This window comes from Pseudorasbora parva, chromosome 7 (genome assembly GCF_024679245.1).
Source record: "Pseudorasbora parva isolate DD20220531a chromosome 7, ASM2467924v1, whole genome shotgun sequence".
Classification (NCBI taxonomy): domain Eukaryota; kingdom Metazoa; phylum Chordata; class Actinopteri; order Cypriniformes; family Gobionidae; genus Pseudorasbora; species Pseudorasbora parva.
In genome coordinates this window covers 49,250,789-49,277,474 of record NC_090178.1, presented here as the reverse complement: position 1 = coordinate 49,277,474, position 26,686 = coordinate 49,250,789, and the positions used below count along the sequence as shown (strand labels likewise).

The following is a 26,686-nucleotide window of genomic DNA, read 5'->3' as shown; positions in this document are numbered from 1 at the left end:
CAGCATAGTGTCTGAGGGAGTCGCCTGTCAATTGCGTCATATCTGCGCTACCCTCGGTTTCGGCTTTTATTTGGCAGGAGCGCTTTACTCTTAGCAGTGTGAACAACTGAACGCACGGAGTAACGTCATAACATCATTTTAAACACACTTAAATGTATCTAATATGATAAACAGAGCTGCATTACCTCATTATCATAACCGGAAGAGCGGATCAGTGCAGGCGCCCGGCAAATGAGTCCCGTCCCGTCATAATAAAAGTCCCTGTATTCGCGAGGCGGGTATTTGTTCAACAATCGCTCCAGCGGCCGTGCTCAGCTCCACAACACTCGGTCCTGCTCTGCTTTACACTACAGTAACGTTAATAACCGCATGCATGAACGTGATTTCTGCCCGAGTCCTATTTTTCACCGGCTGTGATGAGAAGACCACATCTCCCAAGATGCTGCGCTCACACTTTGCGTCATCAAACTACACATTTGTTTTGCATAGGCGCCCTCCAGTGGACAAAAGCTGCATAGTGCACCTTTAATAAAGGTTGTCGAATCTCAAAAAATGTTCATTGTATTAACTCAAAATTTTAAGGCAACCAGGGAACTTTTTTTCTAAATAATTTTTTACAGTGCAGAAAAAATTCTGATAATTAAAAGACAAAGCAAAAATGGATACCGAACAATTTAACTGTTTAATATCTGAACATTTTGCTCCTTGTTTGCCATATACATACTTTTCAGATTTTTGCTTGTAAAAACACCTTGCAAGTGAGTTTCGCTCACTATAGTCATCTTAAAAAAAAGTTAAAAAATGAGTTGCATCTTGTATAACAGAAAAAAAAGTTTAACATTTCTTAACTTATTTTGATGAGTTAAAACAATGTAAAAACACATGTTGACTTACTGAACTTATTGAACATATATTTTTTAAGGTGTGGTTTGTAGAGCAGTATTCTTAATGCGGTACATAGGCTGCGATTCAGGCCCTTCATAGATAAGACACATTTAAGTTATGCTTACTTTACTTAATCAAATTAAGTTGTGTCGAAATTAGATATGTTTGTGTTCAATCAGCCTAATATATTTAAAACTGAAGTTTACTTAATTAATTTGCATTAAAACTACATGAAATATTTGTGCTGACATAACGAACAGGGCAGTGGATCTGTAGTTCCCAGCATGCTTTGCAAGGGAACTGCGCTAGGAGAGATAATGTCTGGATTAAAGTGTCATTTTATGTGTTTTTCTGTAAAGGGAAAGATGTTATTAGTTTATGTTAGTGTTTAATGTTCAGTTATGTTGGACATTGAGGAGTTTCTGTAATTTTGTGGTTACCATTATGTAGAAGAGTGTGTGTGTGTGTGTGTGTGTGTGTGTGTGTGTGTGTGTGTGTGTGTGTGTGTGTGTGTGTGTGTGTGTGTGTGTGTGTGTGTGTGTACACTATATATACAAATTCATTGGATTTAATTCCTGCTCTCAATTAAATATTTTTAGTTTGTCCAATGAGTTAATTTTGCATTTTTTTTTTTTTTAAATATGCTTGTTGTTATTTAAACTTTTTAAAGGCAAATTCAATTGATAACAGTGTTCACCTTACATAATAAACTTTTATAAATGTAACATAACATCATTAAGTAAATGGCACATATAAATATTATGTAACTAATTATGTATTTACTCTAAGAAATTGTGCCAGTTTTACTTGATTTTGTTGTTGTTCATATAACTAAATTGTTATTTGTAAAAATTGCTTAATATAGTTGTGTGCAGCCACTTGACACACATTTTGTAAGTAAATACATTTACTTAGTGTACATACATTTATTGTAAAAGTTGCTTATACAAGTAATTTTTAATTGAACATGTTTTTCTTCAGTTTTATATGTCCAACATTAAGGGTAGCCAAAAGTTAATCTTATTTGGGGGTCCTTGGCATCATAAAGTTTGAAAACCCCTGCTTCCCTTACGAAAGGAAAATATATTTACCAATATATTTTCTTGAAATATATTTTAATATATGGAATAATATATTGATGGTATTATAAAATATATTATATATTCATGCAATATATTGCAAAATATACAAATGATTGCCGCTTTCAATATATTGCAATATATTGGAAAAATATAAATATTAAATCCCATGTATGTGAATATATTGCATGATATTTTCAAATATATTGCAATATATTTTTGTTTCGTAAGGGTTTACTCCACTGCATCCCACGCTCTGCATTGCTCTTGGTGATGTAAGGCTTGGATGAGCTGCTCGGCCGTGGAAACCCATTCCATGAAGCTCTCTCCGCTGTTCTTGAGCTCATCTGAAGGCCACAGAAGTCTGGAGGTCTGGAGCTGTTGACTCTGCAGAAAGTTGGTGACTTCTGCTCACTGTGACCCTCAGCATGCGCTGACCCCGCTCTGGGATTGAACACTTCGTGGCTGAGTTGCTGTTGTTCCCAATGGCTTCCACTTTGTTATAATCCCACTAACAGTTGAGCGTGGAATATTTAGTAGTGAGGAAATGTCAGGAATGGCCTTATTGCACAGGTGTCAGCCTATCACGGCCCCACGCTTGAGTTCACTGAGCTCCTGAGAGCGACCCATCCTCTCACTAATGTGTGTAGAAGCGTCTGCAGGCCGAGAGCTGGAGTTATACACCTGTGGCCATGAAGAGACTGAACACCTGAACTCAGAGATCTGGAGGAGCGGCACAATACTTTTGCCAATGTAGTGTATGTGGACTTAAAATAGGATCAGGTACCAAAATTAGTATGATGGGACGCAAGAGGAGCATGTAACCTCGTCACTAATCAGATTAGACAGGATTATGTCTCTAGGCTCGATGCGTCTCAGAAGTCTTGGTCTGTTAACATGCCATCGGACGACCAGCTGAAGAGAAACAAACCAACACACGCATTTATATCCACTGACGTTCGACAGGGATCTTCATACATTGTGTCAAGGTATTGACCTGCTTCAGTGTTTTTATAATAGTAGAAAGTCTTAAAGCCAGAATCAGAATTTAAGGACTTAATACACAGAATTATGCTTGAATGATATTTTCATGTGTGCTCCGCAGGCAATAGAGCACCATGTGAAATCTCCATAAAATGGCTGCTTATGTACTGTGGTCAGCAGTCGTCTGGACTCTCAAGGGCCTGTTGTGCACATGGAGGTTTTTCTGGGTGATTATGTGCTCTTCAGTTTAAGAGGACCTATTATGCCTTTCTCAGAGTCTTGCTGTTGTTTTCTGGCTCTACTAGAGCAGGTTTTCCTGCTTGAATGTTGATTATTCCTCATATTCTCCATTATTGCAGCTCCTCTCTTCCCAGTCTGTCAGTAACTCTGTTTAGTTCCTGTTTCTATGAAGCCCCGCCTTCTGTAAATCACACTGTGCTCTGATTGGTCGGCAATTCTAGTCAGAATATGAGTCTGATGCTCCATTGGGCTGTGATTATGAGGCGTGTTTCAACCCAACCAGGAAAGATTTTGAATGGACAGACCTACAACCAATCAGAGCAATGGAGCGACGCATTGTCAAATGTCAACAGAGCTCAACTGCACTGTGTTGCCAAGTCCGCGCTTTTTTCCGCGGGTTGTTTTTTATGTCCGCGGGTTGAAGCGACTATTATGTGATATATAGACCCATGAGTGCAAATTTTAGCAGCACCCTTGCCAAAATAACACACATTTTACCCCCGAAATGTCATTTTTTTCCCGGAGAACCCCCCGAGAAGCTATTGTTTAGGGCTAGTAGTTGGCGGGTTTGGTTGTAAAAACTTGGCAACCCTGTCTGCACCCGAGCTGGAATAAACGATCTTTGCCGGTGTTGTAAAAAAGAAAATAATTTAATGATACACAGAGTACTTACCCAACATGATCATCATTTCTGAGAGAAATAGTGAAGGTGAAGCAGATACGAACAAGCTCTCCGTTTAGAATTTGAACAAATATAACCCAAGCCCCTTTGATGAAGTGATGATTACGTTACTGTTGATCATCTGTCCGTCATCGGCTAAAGCCCGCCCTGATGATCTCATTGGTCAGTTTCTGCTCGGAGATAATTACTCCTCTATGGAGCAAGGCCAGACCGAACCGCCCGACCAAAAATTTTTGTGGGTAGGGCTAAGTTCGGCTGGCATCCAGGCTAATAACCGCCAGTTTTAACACTAACTCAACCAAACTTCGCCCCTTTATTCTGCATATGAATTATTATAATGAGGAATATTGTGATGTGTTTGTTCCTGAAAGAAAACTCAAACTCAAGACGACAATGGAGGCGTTTCAGGAGTTCAGGACCACTGGCACTGATATAAAGAAGAACTGGAGCTTTGCAGAGCAGAGGCAAACGAAAGCATGAAAAAAATGCATTATAGGTCCTCTTTAATGTCAATGTTAATATATTGTATAAATATAGCCTATTCCAGTTATTACTGTAATAAATTGTAATTTGTTTGTGCTGTAGGTCAGCCCATACTGTGCTCTAAAATCTGCACCACGGGCCGAGCTTGCATCTGATACAGACCATAAACTGACCACAGGTAAATCCAAACATCACAAGGACAATTGCTTCATGATCAGGATTTTATTATGCAAAATCTGCTGATTGTTTTACAATTGTGAGGTATTTTTTTCTCTCATTAACTCTAATGAGACATCATAATTTCCTCCAGGGATTTGTGGTATCTGTAAAATGTAATATACTGTTAAATTATTTATATGCAAGACACATGTTATGTCCATACCTGTCCAATAGATGGCAGGCTAGTTTTGCATGAAAAATAGTCTGACAAAATCCCATTGCAGAACTCATTAATAACAGATAAAGAGGCCTTTTGTTCTAAAGCAGGATTTATATCTTATTGTTCAATTCTGTCATGGATTAACTTAACCCCTCATGTCCTCTTTGAGCGTCTTTCTTCTGTGGAACATTATATTGTAAACGTGAAGAATGTTTTTTTTCCACCCAGAACAACACTGACTTTCATTGTAGAGACATTAAAAAAAAAAAAAAAAAAAAAAAAAAAAAAAAAAATATATATATATATATATATATATATATATATATATATATATATATATATATATATATATATATATTTGCTTTTGTGTTCCACAAGATATCCAAAGAGGTTCTATTACAACATTTTCTTAGGCAAACAATCCTATGCGTTTGTCAAAATATTAAGACTTTCATAAATCTGTAGTTGTCCAAGAGGTCAAGCATCTGGCAGGGACAGCTGTGAACGAAGACTCGGAGAAGAAGGCCAGAGCAGAAAACCGTGTTCAGCGTGAACGCCTATTCAAGAGACTGCTAAGGGCTGAAGGGGAGATTCAGGAACTGAAGATTGAGATCGCAAATCAGAGAGCATCATGGGAGATGCGGTTTGTGGAGCTGCAAAAGAGACAGCATGATCTTAGAGACCAGGTATGTGGTTCAAATAGTACTTTAGGAATTAATCTATGGTAACTCACAAATGTGTCGCGTTTGCTTCGTCTGCATTGCTGTTTGATCACCTGGCCCTTCGTTTAAAAGCTAAATGTAATATGCATACTTTTGATTTGGTAACTGATGGGGTTGGCAACTGGAAATAGGTTGCAGTAAATACTCTCCTGACATAAACTTCTACAAATGCACAGTTCCCACGTTTTATTATTTAACGTCTTAACATTTCAATGAATAATTCCATACAATGCACTTTTTGTGTATGCATGTTTTAAAATATATAAATGCATGTTTAAAAAAAATACATAAAAAAAATGCATGCATGCAATTGCATCTATAATTACACTGTTAACCCCTTAACCACCAAACCCGTCCCTAAGCTTAGAACACAATAACTACATTGTACTTATTTTTTGATGCAACTACATAGTATTTAAAGACACCTCTATATAAAGTGTGAGCCATACACATGCAAAAAAGTCTCATCAATAACTACAGCCAAGCCTTCTCTCTGCGTGTCTTTAGTAAATCCTGACTGTAGTTGTTAATCGCAAAAGAGAGTTTGTGCTGGAGTAAGCAGTTGGTAAATCTGGCCATTAATATCTGAAGTAATTTAGCAAATGTATCCTGATTTAAAATGTTTAGATATTTGTTCTGGAAAACAAATTTATTTAATTCTTTATTCCATGATAACGATGCAGTTGATGTACACATTTATGTTATTAAAAATAAGGAAAAGAAGCAAAGTATAGATATACAATATAACAAAAACATGAATTAAACAAATTAAATTTTTCAGGTACAAAAGGTTTATTTTACATCTTACAAACCTGATTCCAAAAAAGTTGGGACACTGTACAAATTGTGAATAAAAAGGGAGGCACTAATTTACAAATATCATACATTTATATTTTATTCACAATAGAATGTAGATAAAATATCAAATGCTGAAAATGAGACATTGTGAAATGTCATGACAAATATCGGCTCATTTTGGATTTCATGAGAGCTACACATTTAAAAAAAGTTGGGACAGGTAGCCGGAAATAAGAGGCCGGAAAAGTTCAAATTTACACATAAGGAACAGCTGGAGGACCAATTTACATCTTATTAGGTCATTTGGCAACATGATTGGGTATAAAAAGAGCCGCTCAGAGTGGCAATGTCTCTCAGATGCCAAGATGGGCAGAGGATCACCAATTCCCCCAATGCTGCGGCGGACAATAGTGGCACGATATCAGAAAGTAGTTTCTCAGAGAAATATTGGAAAGAGTTTGAAGTTATCATCATCTGGAACATTCTCTGTGCGTAAGGGTCAAGGCTGGAAAACCATACTGGATGCCCGTGATCTTCAGGCCCTTAGACGGCACTGCATCACATACAGGAATGATACTGTAATGGAAATCACAACATGGGCTCAGGAATACTTCCAGGAAACATTATCTGTGAACACAATCCACCGTGCCATTCGCTGTTGCCGGCTAAAACTCTATAGATAAAAAAAGAAGCCATATCTAAACATGATCCAAAAGCGCAGGCGTTTTCTCTGGGCCAAGGCTCATTTAAAATGGACTGTGGCAAAGTGGGAAACTTTTCTGTAGTCAGACAAATCAATATATGAAGTTATTTTTGGAAAAATGGGACGCCACATCATTCGGACTAAAGGACAACCCAAGTTGTTCTCAGCGCTCAGTTCAGAAGCTGCATCTCTGATGGTATGGGGTTGCATGAGTGTGTGTGGCATGGGCAGTTTACACATCTGGCAAGGCACCATCAATGCTGAAAGGTATATCCAAGATCTAGAACAACATCTGCTCCATCCAGACGTCGTCTCTTTTAGGGAAGACCTTGCATTCTCCAACATGGCAATGCCAGACCACACACTGCATCAATTACAACATCATGGCTGTGTAGAAGAAGGATCCGGCACTGAAATGGCCAGCCTGCAGTCCAGATCTTTCAACAGTAGAAAACATTTGGCACATCATAAAGAGGAAGATGAGACAAAGAAGACCTAAGACTGTTCAGCAACTAGAAGCCTGTATTAGACAAGAATGGGAAAATATTCCTATTCCTAAACTTGAGCAACCAAATACTGTGTAGGTCCCCCTTTTGCTTCCAAAACACCTCTGATCCGTTGAGGACATGGACTCCACTAGGAATTAGCATTAACAGCATTAACTTCTTGAGCAATTTGAGCTACAGTAGCTTGTCAGTTTGACCAGACCACATGGGTCACCACTGTTCCTTCCTTGGAGCACTTTTGATAGATACTGACCACTGCAGACCGGGAACAGCCCACAAGAGCTGCAGTTTTGGAGATGCTCTGACCCAGTTGTCTAGCCGTCACAATCTAACTCGCTCAAATCCTTACATTTGCCCTTTTTACTGCTTCTAAAACAACGTTGAGGACAGAATGTTAACTTGCTGCCTAATATACAGTCTTGTTCAAAATAATAGCAGTACAATGTGACTAACCAGAATAATCAAGGTTTTTAGTATATTTTTTATTGCTACGTGGCAAACAAGTTACCAGTAGGTTCAGTAGATTGTCAGAAAACAAACAAGAGCCAGCATTCATGATATGCACGCTCTTAAGGATGTGCAATTGGGCAATTAGTTGAAAGGGGTGTGTTCAAAAAAATAGCAGTGTCTACCTTTGACTGTACAAACTCAAAACTATTTTGTACAAACATTTTTTTTTCTGGGATTTAGCAATCCTGTGAATCACTAAACTAATATTTAGTTGTATGACCACAGTTTTTTAAAACTGCTTGACATCTGTGTGGCATGGAGTCAACCAACTTGTGGCACCTCTCAGCTGTTATTCCACTCCATGATTCTTTAACAACATTCCACAATTCATTCACATTTCTTGGTTTTGCTTCAGAAACAGCATTTTTGATATCACCCCACAAGTTCTCAATTGGATTAAGGTCTGGAGATTGGGCTGGCCACTCCATAACATTAATTTTGTTGGTTTGGAACCAAGACTTTGCCCGTTTACTAGTGTGTTTTGGGTCATTGTCTTGTTGAAACAACTGTTTCAAGGGCATGTCCTCTTCAGCATAGGGCAACATGACCTCTTCAAGTATTTTAACATATGCAAACTGATCCATGATCCCTGGTATGCGATAAATAGGCCCAACACCATAGTAGGAGAAACATGCCCATATCATGATGCTTGCACCTCCATGCTTCACTGTCTTCACTGTGTACTGTGGCTTGAATTCAGAGTTTGGGGGTCGTCTCACAAACTGCCTGTGGCCCTTGGACCCAAAAAGAACAATTTTACTCTCACCAGTCCACAAAATGTTCCTCCATTTCTCTTTAGGCCAGTTGATGTGTTCTTTGGCAAATTGTAACCTCTTCTGCACATGCCTTTTTTTTAACAGAGGGACTTTGCGGGGGATTCTTGAAAATAGATTAGCTTCACACAGACGTCTTCTAACTGTCACAGTACTTACAGGTAACTCCAGACTGTCTTTGATCATCCTGGAGGTGATCATTGGCTGAGCCTTTGCCATTCTGGTTATTCTTCTATCCATTTTGATGGTTGTCTTCCGTTTTCTTCCACGTCTCTCTGGTTTTGCTCTCCATTTTAAGGCATTGGAGATCATTTTAGCTGAACAGCCTATCATTTTTTGCACCTCTTTATAGGTTTTCCCCTCTCTAATCAACTTTTTAATCAAAGTACGCTGTTCTTCTGAACAATGTCTTGAACGACCCATTTTCCTCAGCTTTCAAATGCATGTTCAACAAGTGTTGGCTTCATCCTTAAATAGGGGCCACCTGATTCACACCTGTTTCTTCACAAAATTGATGACCTCAGTGATTGAATGCCACACTGCTATTTTTTTGAACACACCCCTTTCAACTAATTCAACTAATTGCCCAATTGCACAGCCTTAAGAGCGTGCATATCATGAATGCTGGGTCTCATTTGTTTTCTGAGAATCTACTGAACCTACTGGTAACTTGTTTGCCACGTAGCAATAAAAAAATATACGAAAAACCTTGATTATTCTGGTTAGTCACATTGTACTGCTATTATTTTGAACAAGACTGTATATATCCGCCCACTAACAGGAGCCAAAAAGGTTCCATATAAGACATCCATAAAACTTTTCCATGATTGGAACCCCTAATAGGTTTGGCTGTATAAAGAACCTGACAGGACCCTAACCTTTTAAACTTTTAAGCATTTCAAACATGTTATTTGATCTTTTCAGTTGACCTCTGAGATCATGGTAAGGTCTGGACTGCTGTACAGAGACAATGATTCTGAAGAAACAAATGAGGTCTTTGCAGAGTCTGTGTTGGAGAATGGACTTGATTCTGAGGAGAAGGAACATGGATGTTCTAGTAAGAATTTCATATTCCTTTGGTGGACTAGATGTCAAAACGTCACTGGTAGGGATGGCAAAAACTAAATTTTCTTGACCGACCACAGAGCCTCATTAGCCGGTTGAAACTGGTTAACCGATTAGTTTAAAATATGCTGCGCTATTTGAAAAGAAATCTGTGAGCCGCGCCTGCAATTTGGCATCTCTCTATGATCTCTCTGCTGCTCGCTCTCACACAAACACAGTCCTGGCGCCGCCGCCTCCCTTCCACTTACGTCACTTTTTAAAAATCCACTACAGCGCGAAACATGAATCCCGCAAACGCGGCGCCGAGGAGCTTGTTTGTAATCGGAGGACAAATGGCTCCTTAGTTTCGAAAAGGTTTGGGTACAAGGTGATCGCGTTGAAAATAAAGCCGTTTGTCTAGCGTAAGAAGTTCATTTGAAACATTGTCGCGGGTCATTTAAGAAAATGACAGCTCCGAAGAGACGCCGCTTTAGTTCGAGGTAGAGCTAACAATAATAAAGAAAGATGATGTGCTACTACTGTATTTAAGCACTGTATCACACAAGTTGCAACTTACATCTGTGTCGTTCTTTTTGGTGAAATGGTCCCACACTACTTCTCTTTGCACGCTTCATACTGTCGTCTGCTCTGGCTCTAACCTCGAGTGTTAAAGCCGGTTTACTTTTTGCAAACCTTGTGAGCGCGCAAACCCAAACGCTGTAACCTCGCGCCAAATGTTTTTATTGGTTTATTAAGTAAAAACAGGCGAGTTATGAAAAATTGAGTGTGAGGGATTTGTTCACTTCACACAAAAAGATTTTGGAAAGAGATGGCTAACTGTAGTAGCGTTTAGTCCACTGTCTATAATAGCTTAATTTAGAGATCACTTTTTTTTTTTTTTTTTTACCGACAATTTTGATCGGTTAATGTTGATACGGTCAACCATCGGTCAAACGGTCATCGGTTAACATCCCTAGTCCCTGGTGTTACGGCGTGTCCTAACCAGACGCTATGGGATAAGATTCCAGCGAAAAGCAATTTAGTCTGTCCACACTAAACGTGACATGACAACCAATCAGAAGAACGTGTGAGCGGAGCTTCTCTAAAAGCACTCTGCATAATCAAATTCATTCATATTATACAAGTTTTACATTATTTAAAGTTAGGGCTGTCAAAATGAACGTGTTAATAACACATTAAAGGCTTACTACACTGATTAGCATATGGCTTTGTATCAGTAGAAACCCTGGAGTATATTTAAATGATTGTGCTTTAAATGATCGTGCTCTTGTGCTCACGAGAGCTCATTCATCACAGTGAATGTAATCTGACTCCTGCAGCGTTTGTGCTGTGAGACTCCCTCAGCGGCTAAATTACATTATATTGAACACACACTTTCAGTTTTTAAAGGGATCCCCTGGTGTTGAGACTTGTATGGCTTAATATAACATAAATGATGTCTCTTACTGAATTATGTAGTAGAAAACCCATGAAAGATCTACATTATTTAAAAAATCGATTTTATATTTCGACCATGGGCGGCGCCATTTTGTTTGCGTTCTAGGTTGATGACGTAGAGTGGTTGCACTCCTCAATCAGCTGGCGCTACCCATAGCTATTTTTACCACAACGCAACTCGAAAATTGTTTCAGAGTTAAACAAAACCAATGAATTGCTTTGTAATTGTACTTAAAACACACTCAAACATACATGTGCAAACAAACTCACCTACACAAGTCACAAACAGATCGGCGGGCGCGCACACACACCTGACAGACTGCGCTGTCTCAATCGAGATGTTGGGCTGCTCAGTCTCCACGACAGGGGCTGAATCCGAAATCGACCCCTATACCCTGAAATAGGGCATTATTTGAAGGGACGGCCATTTGTAGTGTTGTCCGACATCATAGTGGACATGTTCGAGTGCAGTCATTCAGTCTCACGTTCACCGCAATAACGAGTGTACAGCCGATTTACACACAACAGCTGTCCGACTTCACGCACCCAAACATACATGTGCACACAAACTCTCTCGCTCACACAGACTCACACACACCCCAACAGATCGGCGCGAACACACACACACACACCCCAACAGATCGGCGCGAACACACACGCACTGCGTGCGCGCATACATAACCCTCAATCACTATTCCCTGTGTTGATATCATAGATAGACTGTTGATATGCAGTAGATTAACTGTAATGCCTAATGTATCCAGCAGAGGGAAATATCTAGGTAGGATGATGGGATAGGGTAATGTGAGGAAGAGCGGCAGGATGTTTTGGTGATGATGCATGGGATTGTTTGTGCATTAAAGTTTGAGCACAAGCTCAGTGAATTAACCTCAATCTTTAAACTTTCACTTTTAAGACACAAATTACTTTCGCTACTTTTGTTCACTAATACAACTTGAAGGAGTTAATGAAGACGATCGAGTGCGTGAAGTCGGACAGCTGTTGTGTGTAAATCGGCTGTACACTCGTTATTGCGGTGAACGTGAGACTGAATGACTGCACTCGAACATGTCCACTATGGTGTCGGACAACACTACAAATGGCCGTCCCTTCAAATAATGCCCTATTTCAAGGTATAGGGGGTCGATTTCAGATTCAGCCCCTGTCGTGGAGACTGAGCAGCCCAACATCTCGATTGAGACAGAGCAGTCTCTCAGGTGTGTGTGCCCGCCCGCCGATCTGTTTGTGACTTGTGTAGGTGAGTTTGTGTGCACATGTATGTTTGAGTGTGTTTTAAGTACAATTACAAAGCAATTCATTGGTTTTGTTTAACTCTGAAACAATTTTCGAGTTGCGTTGTGGTAGAAATAGCTACGGGTAGCGCCAGCTGATTGAGGAGTTCAACCACTCTACGTCATCAACCTAGAACGCAAACAAAATGGCGCCGCCCATGGTCCAAATACAAAATCGATTTTTAAAATAACGTAGGTCTTTCATGGTTTTTCTACTACATAATTCAGTAAGAGACATCATTTATGTTATATTAAGCCATACAAGTCTCAACACCAGGGGATCCCTTTAAGAGACATGAACAAGTTCTTTAAAAACATCTATGACCTTTTATACATGTCTAGTCTTCATGCTCTGAGTATGGTTTCACTAATAATAAACGTACATTGCATAATGCATGCATATTTGTCCATACCCAGGGCCATGTTGATTAGAGTATTATAGAGTATTAACATATTATTTTAAGATATATTTACAACTGATACAATTGTGCGATTAAGTTAAGTAATTATTTTAAGCGATTGACAGCCCTATTAAAAATACTTATCAATTTTTGTCAAAGAATACACTTGTTAGCTCACACTGAGTTTCAACATTCTTGTTTCGTTTAATTAATTTTTAACACAAGTGTTGCTTTCCATATGGCTATAAGCCATGCAAAATGATATTCAAAATCACATTAGCGTCAAACAAAGCACATCATACTTTGAATGTTGTTGTTCCAGCCAGTTGTTTATAACAAAAACTCTTATTAACATGGAAAAGTCACCTTTTATCATGTGTCACTGCATCATGTCTGGTTAGGACATGGGGTTACGAAAAATTAGACCATCTCCTCCAACTTTCCATAGGTGGTCTCAGACCAATTCACCAGCACAAAGGACCAGAAATGGAATCACTTAGTTATGGTCAAAGCTCCTGCCCATCAGAATCCAGAGCCACTTCTGTCATGTCTAACATCAGGTAACGTTTACAGTGTCTTAATCTTGGCTTGTTCATTCTTGCCTGTCATTGTCACAATAAAGTGTTCCAGAGAACCGTGTAATAAACAGAAATATTTGACTGTGGAATGCATTGATTGGCCAATCAGAATCAAGTATTCCAAACAGCTGTGTAACAATCAGTTTCACATTCATGTAAAGTCCATTGGATTAAAGTACATATTCACTTTCTTCAGTCTAAGGTCTTGGAGGAGTGAAGTGGGACCTCATCGAGTGTTTGTACCCCACTCTCCCCTGGATCTGAAGATCGGGCACAGGGTCCGAATCATGTTACCCTCCGGACGGATTAGCAGCGGTACCTTACGCTACCTGGGCAACATGCAAAACTCTCCCGACTACTATCTTGGCGTAGAACTGGAGTTGGCTGATAATGGACACCATGATGGCACGTATGGAGGGCAGAGCTACTTTGACTGGTATGAAACTGTTTCTGGCATTCAGCCATTCAGATAATGGGGAACTGAAAAGACTAGCTAATTCTGTGATCACGGCATAATGTGATTAACAAGAGCGTTCTACTGAGAGCTGTTCATGTCCTCGAAATTATGCGTTTATATGCAACAATATAAACGGCAAAATGAATCTTCTCAGGAAATTCAGAGTTTACAAGTTGTAATTATGAGTTCTCAAAATAACGGTAATTACAACATGGCGACAACATTATTCTTATATTATCCTTTAAATATTGTCATTGAGGAGACTCAAATTAATGAGGGAATTTTACCATATTGAAGATTTCTGATAATATATTTACCTTTTAAACACCGTTATTTTAGTATTATATAGATACTATTATAGTTTTTTCATAATATTTATTTTTTATTTTTGAATTTACCATTTCTATGGAAGCTTTTTTCCACTTAAGAATACAAAAATGTAAAAGATAATTGCGACTTTTTATCTCACAATTTTGTTTACTTCTCTCAATTCAGAATTTTGTTTCGTAGAAATTCGAGATATAATGTCAGAATTGTGAGATATAAAGTGAGAATCGCATGATATGAAGTCAGAAATGTGAGATATAAAGTCAGGATTGCAAGATATAAAGTCAAAATTGCGAGACATATAGTCAAAATTGCATGATATAATGTCAGAAATTGCATGATATGAAATCAGAATTATGAGATATAAAGTCAAAACTGCGAGACGAAGTCAGACTCGTGAGAGGTCAAAAAGGGAGGAGGTTCTGGAGGTGGACGAGGGACTGGAAACCCACAGCAGGCTAAATGGGGGGGAACCAGGGCGTTGCAGATGGCGGGAGAAGCCATGGAGGAGGTGATGGTGGATGGATCCAGGGTGGTGCAGACAGCCAACGAGATTTCAGAGCAACCCAGGCGACAGCCATGATAGAGGTAATCTGGGCAGCAGTGATGAAGAGAGGAGCCCGACTGAGAAAGTAGAGAGATGGTGAGAATCAGGTGGCCTCCAATGGACAGAGATCCGGTGACACTGACCAACAGGGAGACCAAGGTGGAGTCCAGATGACGGTTTGGAACCATGGGGTCAAAGGACCAATGTAATGCCGGTGTGAGTGAGAACTGATGGAGGTGGAGGGATGGAGGATCCCAATGGAGCTGTAGGGGTGGAGGGATGGAGAAGTCTGATGGAGCTGTAGGGGTGGAGGGATGGAGCAGCCCGATGGAGCTGTAGGGGTGGAGGGATGGAGGAGCCCGATGGAGCTGTAGGGGTTGAGGGATGGAGAAGTCTGATGGAGCTGTAGGGGTGGAGGGATGGAGGAGCCCGATGGAGCTGTAGGGGTTGAGGGATGGAGGAGCCCGGTGGAGCTGTAGGGGTTGAGGGATGGAGGAGCCCGGTGGAGCTGTAGGGGTGGAGGGATGGAGGACCCCGATGGAGCTGTAGGGGTGGAGGAAGGCGGATCAGGGCAACATGGCAGGGATGGCACGGGAGCCACCGTACGCAGAGGAATGGATAAGACTGGGTGTGGATGAAGGCTCTGTGAAAGACTGGACTGGTGGTGATGACAAACTAGGGCTGGACGGGACCAGCGTTGACGATGAAGACAGAGGTGATGAACCTACAATGAGAATGGACCAGGAAAGTTCGTGGGTGGGCAGGATGGGAAGCACTACATCCAAATTGATCAGCATTTCCATCTCATCTATCACAACCTATATTCCTGACGGTACGGATTTAGCGGCAGGCTCATAAACCTGATCGAGCTTATGATTTACAAAACAAACTCAAATAATTCAGTATGAGAAGCAAGTGACGTGAAGCAACACACAAACTGGAAAGGAGCACAAAAGCAGCGATTCCACCGTGGGAACTTTCCCCAGGAAATAGGGACTCTGGTATGGTACTCGGCGTGTTTCGACCGCAGGATCCGGGGTCTAAATAAAGTTCTGGGGAAAAATACCCCCCTCAAAATGGCCCTGCTTGCGAGGTTCAGAAAGTTCAGAAACTTTCGGGGGTGGGACTTGGGTGCAGAACATGCTGATTGGTTGAGCTCACACAGCATTTTATTTCAATCAGTTGCGGTGCGTGGAGTAAGAGTCGCTTATCATTCGAATTAACAATGGAGTTTAATAATATGACTGATTATCTGATGACTTGGTTCAGGCTTTATTAGGCTTATATGTGAAAAACGGAATCCAGTGGGAACTGGAAAGTCGCGCACAGTCAGGCGCGCTGGAAACCGTTTCATTCCGGGGGGGTTGAAAGTTGGGTCAGAAAATGTGTGACGTCATTATGTTGTCGGTGGCGGCCAGACAGGTGTTGTAGTAGAACCACCCTTTACCGTCAAAGAGCACAGACGGACCCACCGCCCCAGATTATTGATGTTTAAAATAAATTACTTGTTAAAACTTGATCATACCATGGGCGTCGGAAGCAAAACTGTGGGTGGTCTCAGAATTTGTTTTTGCTGGAGTAACGTTAGATACAAATATACCGCCGTTTACTAAACGATTGATTGCGCCAGACAAACTTAAAGAAATCACTGAGTTATTTGCCCTGACTATAGAGTAGGGGTTAGAGACGCATGACCAGGGCCGTACCCACCATTGAGGTCCCCGAGGTCCGGACCTCGGTAATTCTCCGAGGTGTACATAATAGAAGTTGCAAAATAATAGCCTATTAAGGCGGCGTGTACAAACAGGTGTTCTCACCTTGTCCGGCGTATGTTTTCAATTGTTTCTAATGGATGCGCCGCACTTTTCAATAGCGCCAACATCTGGCAGGTTTTGTCCATTTTTACGCGTTGAGCGTCCACAGTTCAACTTTGGGTGAACATCAATGTCCAATCAGAGTGGAGGAGAGGCAGGACAAATGCCACAACCACCAACCGGCGCTTCGAACAACGACTGATGTTTGACATCACAACACCGCGAGAGCGCTTAATAATCAGGGATGCAAACTAATAACGGTTTCTTGACCTGGCTTTCTTGGAAGCCTTCAGTAAATTTACATTTACAACTTTGTTTTTACCGATTCAGACGAAAATGAAAAGACTGCTTCAAACAAAGCTCAGCTCTGAAAAGAGAAAAGATACAGGGCAAGAGAAGGAGACTGGGGAAAAAAGAAAGAGAGAAGATGATGGCGATGAGACAGAAAGAGCAGGTAGCCCACTGTGCTCAGAATAGAAAAAGCATTCACCTACAATATATTCCTGATTGCTACACATAATGTGACTCTTGTCTGTGAAATCCAGGATAAAGTCTCATAATCTAATATTGAGATTAGGAGCATCACATTTTGATTTCACTCATTGGTTATATTTTCACATTAATTTCTATCTTTGACATGATCTTACTCATTCAACATTAAATATATCAAGATTGTATGTTCAAATAATGTTCTTTACATAATGTAAATCACAAAAATTAACTTTAGCTAGGTTTTCAAAGACAGAATCACACATATGTCGTCTTTGGCTCAATTTAACAACCAAACTGATTTTCTGTTTTTCTAATTTGTTGTCTAATTTTTTTGCAACATTTAACCAGATTCTCATTTATAAAATCTGTTGTCTTCTTAAAATAATTTATCCTGCACACTGACATGGTTTTAAAGCTACAGTTAGCTGATTCTTTGATTTTCTTATGTCTTAAAATGCATATGTAAAGGAGGAAAATGTTTTTTTCTTTCAAACCCTCCAAAATTCATATTTGGACCTCGGCCCTGCGCATGACATCAAGTTTTGACGCAAATCGATCATAGGTTCGAATCCGCCTTTTGTCGAACTCGCTCTACTCCCTTTTCACATCACATATCAGATCGGAAAGGCATTTATTTTCAATAAAAATTGAGAAAATATTAGAAAAGTGGAAAAAAGAGTCAAACACCTAATAAGTTTTTCTCGGTTTGGGGTAGGTAAACAGTGTTGAATTAGAGACGATGTGAGTGGTCCAATATCATTGGTCCTAAAGGCATCCCTTGGTGTTGAGACTTGTATGGCTTAATATAACATAAACGATGTCTCTTACTGAATTATGTGGTAGAAAACCCATGAAAGATCTACGTTATTTCAAAAATCAATTTTTTATATTTGGACCATGGGCGGCGCCATTTTGTTTGCGTTCTAGGTTGATGACGTAGAATGGTTGCACTCCTCAATCAGCTGATATTACCCGTAGCTATTTCTACCACAACGCAACTCGACAATTGTTTCAGAGTTAAACAAAACCAAATAATTGCTTTGTAATTGTACTTAAAACACACTCAAACATACATGGGTTTTCTACTACATATTTTAGTAAGAGACATCATTTATGTTATATTAAGCCATACAAGTCTCAACACCAGGGGATCCCTTTAAAAAGTGGGTGGCTCTTGTCCTCACGACACTCAATGGTTCCGACGCCCATGGATCATACACAGACACATTCATCACTCATTAAGCATTCTTTTTATTTGTGTTCATAGGCTACACACAATATCCAGCATCTGGAGGGCTCTTAGTCCATCATGTGCACATATTTGTAGAAATAATGATTCATAATCACGTTTGTAAAATATCATGTGTCCCGACCTCAGCAGACTGGTGAGAGTACATGTTAACGCCCAGCTCACGAACCTCGCGGATGTCTGAACAGAGTTTGTGTCGGTGTCAAGGTCAGCGTCGTTGTTGTTTACATAATTTATTTGAGAAGATTTCCCAATTTTACTTTTCTTAACCGTGTTAGTAGTAGTAACGTTACTCAAAAAAGTCTAAAAATGTGTTTCTGCTTCTTATTGCTAGCCATGACCAAACGAGAGTGAGCGAGCTGACGTGACGGTGACGAAAGCACTTCCTGAGGAATTATTAAAATAAATAATCATTAGTTTATAACTTTTTTTAATCCCATTTCAAACACAGTATGTTGTGTCAGCCTGTTTTAATTAATTTTATTTCATTTAATGTTTTAAATACAATATAATTTTAGACCACAGCCCCCACCAGGGGGGCTGATGCTATAACGAGGGGGGCTACTGCTCACAGTCCTACATCTCCGGACTAATCTTCACGGTGCTTTAGACCGCAATGGAAACGCAGACAGCAGCAGCTCTGAGGGAAAAAGAGTTCCTGGGAGACTTTGTTCTGGGTAATTTTGGTGGAAACGGGGCTAAAGAATAACTTAAATACACAGCGATGATGACAATATAACGAACAGGTGTGAAGATTTGAGGAGTCCATGACAAATGATGACTGGTGGGAAACAGGTAACTGATACACAGAATGTGACAATAATAATCCATCTTTTAACACCACAGTTCTCATTTTTCAGGCCAACATTAATTATTTATATCCCTTACCGCTCACATCAAATAAAATGTAGGCCAATGTCTTCCCTGAATATTAATGTTGATTATTTTTCTGTTTGTCATTATTATTATATTACTAAAAAAGAATGCCACTGAATGCAAAACAGCAAATTTGCTTTGATGGACAGTTGGAATATCATTATGATTAGTTTCACAGTTCGTGAGAATATTTAACACTGAAACTGTACATCGGTAGCTTATCACGGACAGCAGTCAGTCAGCAAGCAGGAAACTCTCTTATTATTATTCCAACGGAAAACAAGAAAACAAAAGATGAAGGGATTTATCTGGCATGTCTGGTTTGTTTAGTGGTATCAGTTTGATATTGTGTCTGGGTGTCATGTTTTGTGAAGGCTCTCGTCTGCTGCACTGGTCGTGTTTTACACCGTCTACACCAGCGGAGTCGTCTCAAAAGCAAATATAACCCATTATCATTAGCGACGCTGTCTATTCAAGTTACTGACAGTAAATAGAAGTCTTTTTCTATTTATGATTTATGATCTGTGCAAAAAACTCCAAAAAATAAACCCACCATAAAGTCATTTTAACATTTCCTACTAACATAAAAATATAAATGCTATTTATACAGAAATATAAATAGTATAAATTGTTTTATTTATTAAAATGCTTATCATTAACATTAATGAAAGACATACATTATAATAGAAATGTACATTATAATTCCTGGTGCACATGGCAAATAATCAATAAATGTGAAACATTTTGACAGATCTCTTTTCCATACAGGGGAGTTTAATATCAGTAAAGTTTAATAACTACCATAAATCAGTAAATATAACACAATGCTCTAGTATGTTAGAAGACTTGAAGAATAGCCCTTTCTGTGCTTGTAGTGCTTGTAGTATTTTAACTTTTTTGGGGCTTGAAATATCCTGTCATTGTATGGAAGGGAGCTCCAGTTGTGGAAAAGACTTACAAATTCGTATGTTTATTGAAAATACAGCATATGAGAATGATTTGTGAAGGATCATGGGACACTGAAGACTGGATCACAGGAATAAATTACATTATACAGTTAGTAGGGTTGTACAGTTACAGTTAGTTAGTTAGTTAGTAAAAAAAATTGTTCTACTATATTTCTCATCAAATAAATTCAGCCTTCTTTTTTTTAAACATATAAAAAAGTAAATTATTTCACATTTGAACTAATTAGCAAATATATAGAAATATTTATTTTAGTAGCTATGGCACTTTCAAAACATGGGACATAGGCTACTTGAAAATGAAAGTTTGACCATGTTTTAGAGTCAGTTTGAGAAGGCCATTTTAAGTTTTATGAATCATTTTTAAATGATTGTAAAGATAGCCTGAAAACAGACACAAACATTCACTCTTATCTGATATGCTGAAGACGGCTATGTTAATGTTTCTTTATCCATCGTGTGACGAATAACATAAATGGCATTAAAATCTGAGGAATTCGAAAAGGTGAGTAGTAGTTTACATCACTGGAAATGAATGTCCGACTTTTAATTTTTTTCTCGTAAACAGTTGGCAAATATTGCTGTATTCGTCATGTTGCTTATCTCACCTTGGGTCTCATTCTTCAAGCATTAGCAAATGCTGCTGCTCAGTTTCTGTGGACAGTAAATTCTGCCTCCTTAAACTTGATTAGATATCTCAAACATTTTAAAATTGATGAGTGCTTTTAAACCGCTGAGACACTCAGACCATTAGTCTCGCGAGACAAAGGTGAGACACAGGCCATTCGTCTGGGCTGACAGAAGGATATAAGCAGTGTTGGTTAAAGTAACTTTGAAAAGTAATGCATTTCTATTGTGTTACTCCCTTAAAAAGTAACTAATTGCGTTACTTAGTTACTTTTCAAGAAAAGTAATGCGTTAAAGGGATACTTCACCGCTTTGTCATATTAAACTGTTATTCCCTTAACTAAAACGAGTTGATACACACCTCTCTCGTCTGAGTGTGTGCTCTTAATCTCGGTGACGATCTGATAGCATTTAGAAAAATCCTCCCTCATGTCTCCCCCTCCCTCTCTCTTTTCTGTCAATAGTGGCTTATTGATTCATTGTTTTCCTTGTCTTATCATCAGACGTCTGTGTATTTAGGCCCTCATATTTGCTATGTGTCTTTTTCTAGCTTTGTAAATGTAAAACAACACTTTTGTTGGTGTTGCAACAACTACTTGGTGTGTGTTCAATGTCATGTTCTAGTCATTGTTTGTTTTGTACTGGTTCATGTTTATCATTAAATTGCACTTGGGTTCATCTTTAAGCTTGCCTCCAGTGAATTTCCTTTTTACAGAAAGCTAGACCATAACATGAACCCAGCAGTTTGCTTACTTCGCCTCCATTAAAAGGATCGATGCATTGAGGATTATGAAAAAAACTCTCTCACCTGGTGGCCTTCAATGATGTGGCACTAAAGGATATTTATAGTTTACCAGGGAAAAACAAAATCACTTTTCCCTGCCCCAATATATTGACCATGCCTTTTTACTGAGTGGTTCCTCGTTTACTGAACGAAGGACTCCACAATCCCACAGTACCCACTCCAGTCCATGACCAGAGTCCAGAGAGGGCTCCAACTTGTGACCAGAGTCCAGAGAGGGCACCAGCTCATGACCAGAGTCCAGAGAGGGCTCCAGCTCGTGACCAGAGTCCAGAGAGGGCTTCAGCCCGTGACCAGAGTCCAGAGAGGGCTCTAGCTCATGACGAGAGTCCAGAGAGGGCTTAAGCCCTTGACCAGAGTCCAGAGAGGGCTCCAACTTGTGACCAGAGTCCAGAGAGGGCACCAGCTCATGACCAGAGTCCAGAGAGGGCTCCAACTCGTGACCAGAGTTCAGAGAGGGCTCCAACTCGTGACCAGAGCTCAGAGAGGGCTCCAGCCCGTGACCAGAGTCCAGAGAGGGCTCTAGCTCATGACCAGAGTCTAGAGAGGGCTCCAGTCCATGACCAGAGTCCAGAGAGGGCTCCAACTCATGACCAGAGTCCAAAGAGGGCACCAGCTCATGACCAGAGTCCAGAGAGGGCTCCAACTCTTGACCAGAGCTCAGAGAGGGCTCCAGCCCGTGACCAGAGTCCAGAGAGGGCTCTAGCTCATGACCAGAGTCCAGAGAGGGCTTCAGCCCTTGACCAGAGTCCAGAGAGGGCTCCAACTCGTGACCAGAGTCCAGAGAGGGCACCAGCTCATGACCAAAGTCCAGAGAGGGCTCCAGCTTGTGACCAGAGTCCAGAGAGGGCTTCAACCCTTGACCAGAGTCCAGAGAGAGCTCCAGCCCGTGACCAGAGTTCAGAGAGGTCTCCAGCCCGTGACCAGAGTCTAGAGAGGGCTCCACCCCATGACCTGAGTCCAGAGAGGGCTCCAGCTTGTGACCAGAGTCCAGAGAGGGCTCCAGCTTGTGACCAGAGTCCAGAGAGGGCAACAGCCCGTGACCAGAGTCCAGAGAGGGCACCAGTTCATGACCAGAGTCCAGAGAGGGCTTCAGCCCTTGACCAGAGTGGGCTCCAGCCCGTGACCAGAGTCCAGAGAGGGCTCCAGCCAGTGACCAGAGTCCAGAGAGGGCTCCAACCCGTGGCCAGAGTCCAGAGAGGGCTCCAACCCGTGGCCAGAGTGGGCTCCAGCCCGTGACCAGAGTCCAGAGAGGGCTTCAGCCCGTGACCAGAGTGGGCTCCAGTCAGTGACCAGAGTCCAGAGAGGGCTCCAGCTTGTGACCAGAGTCCAGAGAGGGCTTCAGCCCGTGACCAGAGTGTAGAGAGGGCTCCAGCCCATGACCTGAGTCCAAAGAGGGCTTCAGCCCATGACCAGAGTGGGCTCCAGCCCATGACCTGAGTCCAGAGAGGGCTTCAGCCCATGACCAGAGTGGGCTCCAGTCCGTGACCAGAGTCCAGAGAGGGCTCCAGCTTGTGACCAGACTCCAGAGTGGGCTCCAGCCCATGACCTGAGTCCAGAGAGGGCTTCAGCCCATGACCAGAGTGGGCTCCAGTCCGTGACCAGAGTCCAGAGAGGGCTCCAGCTTGTGACCAGAGTCCAGAGAGGGCTTCAGCCCGTGACCAGAGTGGGCTCCAGCTCGTGACCAGAGTCCAGAGAGGGCTCCAGCCTGTGACCAGAGTCCAGAGAGGGCTTCAGCCCGTGACCAGAGTGGGCTCCAGCCCGTGACCAGAGTCCAGAGAGGGCTCCAGCCTGTGACCAGAGTCCAGAGAGGGCACCAGCTCATGACCTGAGTCCAGAGAGGGCACCAGCTCATGACCAGAGTCCAGAGAGGGCTCCAGCCTGTGACCAGAGTCCAGAGAGGGCTCCAGCCTGTGATCAGAGTCCAGAGAGGGCACCAGCCTATGACCAGAGTCCAGAGAGGGCTCCAGCCTGTGACCAGAGTCCAGAGAGGGCACCAGCCTATGACCAGAGTCCAGAAAGGGCACCAGCCCATGACCAGTGTCCAGAGAGGGCTCCAGCCTGTGACCAGAGTCCAGAGAGGGCACCAGCCTATGACCAGAGTCCAGAAAGGGCACCAGCCCATGACCAGAGTCCAGAGAGGGCACCAGCCTATGACCAGAGTCCAGAAAGGGCACCAGCCCATGACCAGAGTCCAGAGAGGGCTCCAGCCTATGACCAGAGTCCAGAAAGGGCACCAGCCCATGACCAGAGTCCAGAGAGGGCTCCAGCCTGTGACCAGAGTCCAGAGAGGGCTCCGGCCTGGACTCTAATGAATTTGTTCATTAAGTGCTCTTCTACCGATCCCAATGTTCCAATTATACATCTAAAATTATCTGTATTTAATTTTTTTCCAGAGAGGAATACTTTTCCTTTGTCCATGAAATCGATTTCACTCACACTGACGGACAGATTTGACACGCACACAAAGACTCTTAGACAGCGCGATCCTGATTTACACACATACACAGAATGAAAGTTCTTCAAAATACCTGACTTGGCGAGTATTCACAGAAACATTATCTGTTTTTGTCTTATGTGAATGTTTGGTTAACTGTTGAGGAAAAACATCTGATGTTTAACATTTTATTAGATATAGTAGGCCCTAATATATAGGCTGCTGTTTCATTCAATATAATCAAACAATTTTGGTATCATGGGAAAAAAGTTGAATATATATATATTTTCTATAGATATTTGGTTTTGCCTTGGTGTGTGTGCCAAATTTGGTGTTATTACCTGGGATTTTAAGGTGTGGTTGCTGGTGATTTTTGTTTTGGAACCTTCAGAAAACTTTAGCTCGAGTTTTCTCAAAACTGACTTTGCTGATATTATCGACACTAACCAGTTCAGTTATTTTTTATCTGATACATAATTTTTTAAGTTTTTTAAAAAAAGACAATGTGAAAATAACAATAACAAATTTTTGCTCATTGCGACTCATTTTGCCAGCACGGGTCACTTATATATTTACGTAGCAAAGGGCCAGCCCTCATTGTCCAGCAGCCCATCAGGAAAACTTTCGGTCCTCCAGGTGGCCAGTTCGCCCTGCACATGTTGTCGGAATGTTCGCTTTGAAGCTTCCAGTATAGACAGCCGGCGTTACAATGTTGCAGAGCATTCTCCTCTGCAAGTACTTACAAGTTTCTTCTAATCTCGCTGTGAATCTTCGGCGTAAACGTGACCCACAAGAACACCTCAATGCCCCCTTTCAAAATATTTCTTACAGCACCCCCTGATGTTCCCTGAATGCCTCCTGTTTTAAAAACAATACATGTCTTTATTGCTGTTCTGTTCTTCTGATACTTCTTTTAAATTTCCTCTTTCTCTTCAGTGACCCTGGACATGGTGCATTTGTAGCATTCAGTAAGTTGTTGATGGCTTGGGAGTAGATCCGAGAAACTGCAGCTGCCCAAGGGTGCAACGCTTCGCTGTACGGATCCACTGCAATGATGAGCTGTTTCTGTAGCATCACCCTGGACCCCTCGACAAAAACCCCAAAAGGATCTTTCCATTGGTTTTTGGATTATTGACAAAAATAATCTCTGTGACTAACAAAAGTTTGTGATACTTACATGTTTTGTTCATCATTAATAAAAACAAATGGTATGGACTTTTAAGCATAAATACAACTGGCAGAAGTCAAAAGCTAAAACTACCACAGTCACATGACTTCAATGTCCCCATCATTAACTCTTTCAGCCTTTGTTTAAATAATTTTCCATGGAAATTTGTTAGAATAGCTTGCAAGAGTGTGATTATAAACATAAAGCGGTGAAATTTTATGTCAGAGAAAAAACATACATCTTCAGCTTGTGTTTACCACATATCTTATGAACCAAAAACCCATTGACTTCAGAATGCGGGAACCAGAAGTGCTGAAATACAAACTCGTTTGTGGGTTTTACGAGAATACATAATCCCTTGCAGCACTGTATTCACTTGTGTAGTGTAACTAGTACATTAACTTCTTACTGGCAAACTAGTGACCTTTACCTTGAAGGTAAAGTGTGTGATTCTGTGCCTCTAGTGTCATCAAGTGAAATAGCAAACATTTACCCAAACCCTCTCAAAAACAGTCCCAGTCCAGAATTGTGCTGTTGGTTGCACGATTTTTCCAGGGTTTTATACAAAAGGTGCTTAAAATGCTTGAAATTGGCTCCATTTAGGGCTCCATTCCAAGTCCTGCATGGAAAACCCATGAAAACAGCCATATTTATGAACAGGTACGTGAAAAGGGCTTGAATTACTGAAAGGCAATATCCCAGACAGCAACATAGTGTCTGCCCAGATCCGGCCCACATCTGGTACGTGTTAAATCCACATCTACCAAATGGGGCCTGACACTATGTTGCTTCAGGGTATTCTCACAAAAATGCGTATATTTTACTCTGGCGGTTTTTCGCGTGCATATGAGACGCATTTTATGGCGTATTATACATACGAACCCCCCACCCCACCACCCTAAACTTACCCAAGCGCGTGTCATATATACGCCATAAAATGCGTGTCATATGGACGCGAAAAACAGCGTATCATATGCACGCCAAAATGAGTTTTGGCGTATACATTCCACGACATTGCACACTCGTACTATTTATACGCATTTATGTGTGATCGGGTTGGTTGCTTTCTGGGATTTGTGAAATTTCTGTTGAATTTTATTGATAAATCAACCTTTTCAAACAATGAACGCTGCAGCCCATTTGATAGACCCAGAGCCATTGAGCGTGATATTGCTCATGTAAATATCCAAGTACATGACATAGCTTTCCTTCTTCAGGTCAATTCATAAGAAAAAAATAGGTTTGAATAAGGAAAGCAATATCTTTGTCAGAGTAACCTTTCAATGGTTAAAGTCACCACAGTCAATCTATTTATCTTTTTTAGAATGATAATAAAGATATTGTTTGATATGTGAAATCTCCGGCTGTAGTCCTTGAACGCCAAAAATGTAGTGTTTGAAAAGTCCTC

General features: G+C 41.0%; 1 protein-coding gene across 1 annotated transcript; it reads left to right on the top strand.

Moving 5' to 3' along the window:
- The first annotated feature begins 2,827 nt into the window (after window positions 1-2,827).
- On the top strand, window positions 2,828-25,513 carry LOC137083901 (uncharacterized). The gene is made up of 8 exons (XM_067449843.1): window positions 2,828-2,953; window positions 3,070-3,175; window positions 4,456-4,531; window positions 5,198-5,418; window positions 9,669-9,801; window positions 13,388-13,499; window positions 13,714-13,953; window positions 25,047-25,513. The coding sequence occupies exons 2-8, from the start codon at window positions 3,101-3,103 to the stop codon at window positions 25,102-25,104; spliced, it is 915 nt and encodes a 304-aa protein (XP_067305944.1). The 5' UTR covers window positions 2,828-2,953; window positions 3,070-3,100; the 3' UTR covers window positions 25,105-25,513.
- Window positions 25,514-26,686: the final 1,173 nt, after the last annotated feature.

Excerpts from the sequence above, each read along its gene's own strand:
- LOC137083901 (XM_067449843.1), top strand. The coding sequence starts at position 3,101 with ATGGCTGCTTATGTACTGTGGTCAGCAGTCGTCTGGACTCTCAAGGGC. Across the intron at positions 5,419-9,668 it reads AGCATGATCTTAGAGACCAG|TTGACCTCTGAGATCATGGT; the intron begins GTATGTGGTTCA and ends TGATCTTTTCAG. Across the intron at positions 13,954-25,046 it reads GGGCAGAGCTACTTTGACTG|TGACCCTGGACATGGTGCAT; the intron begins GTATGAAACTGT and ends CTTTCTCTTCAG.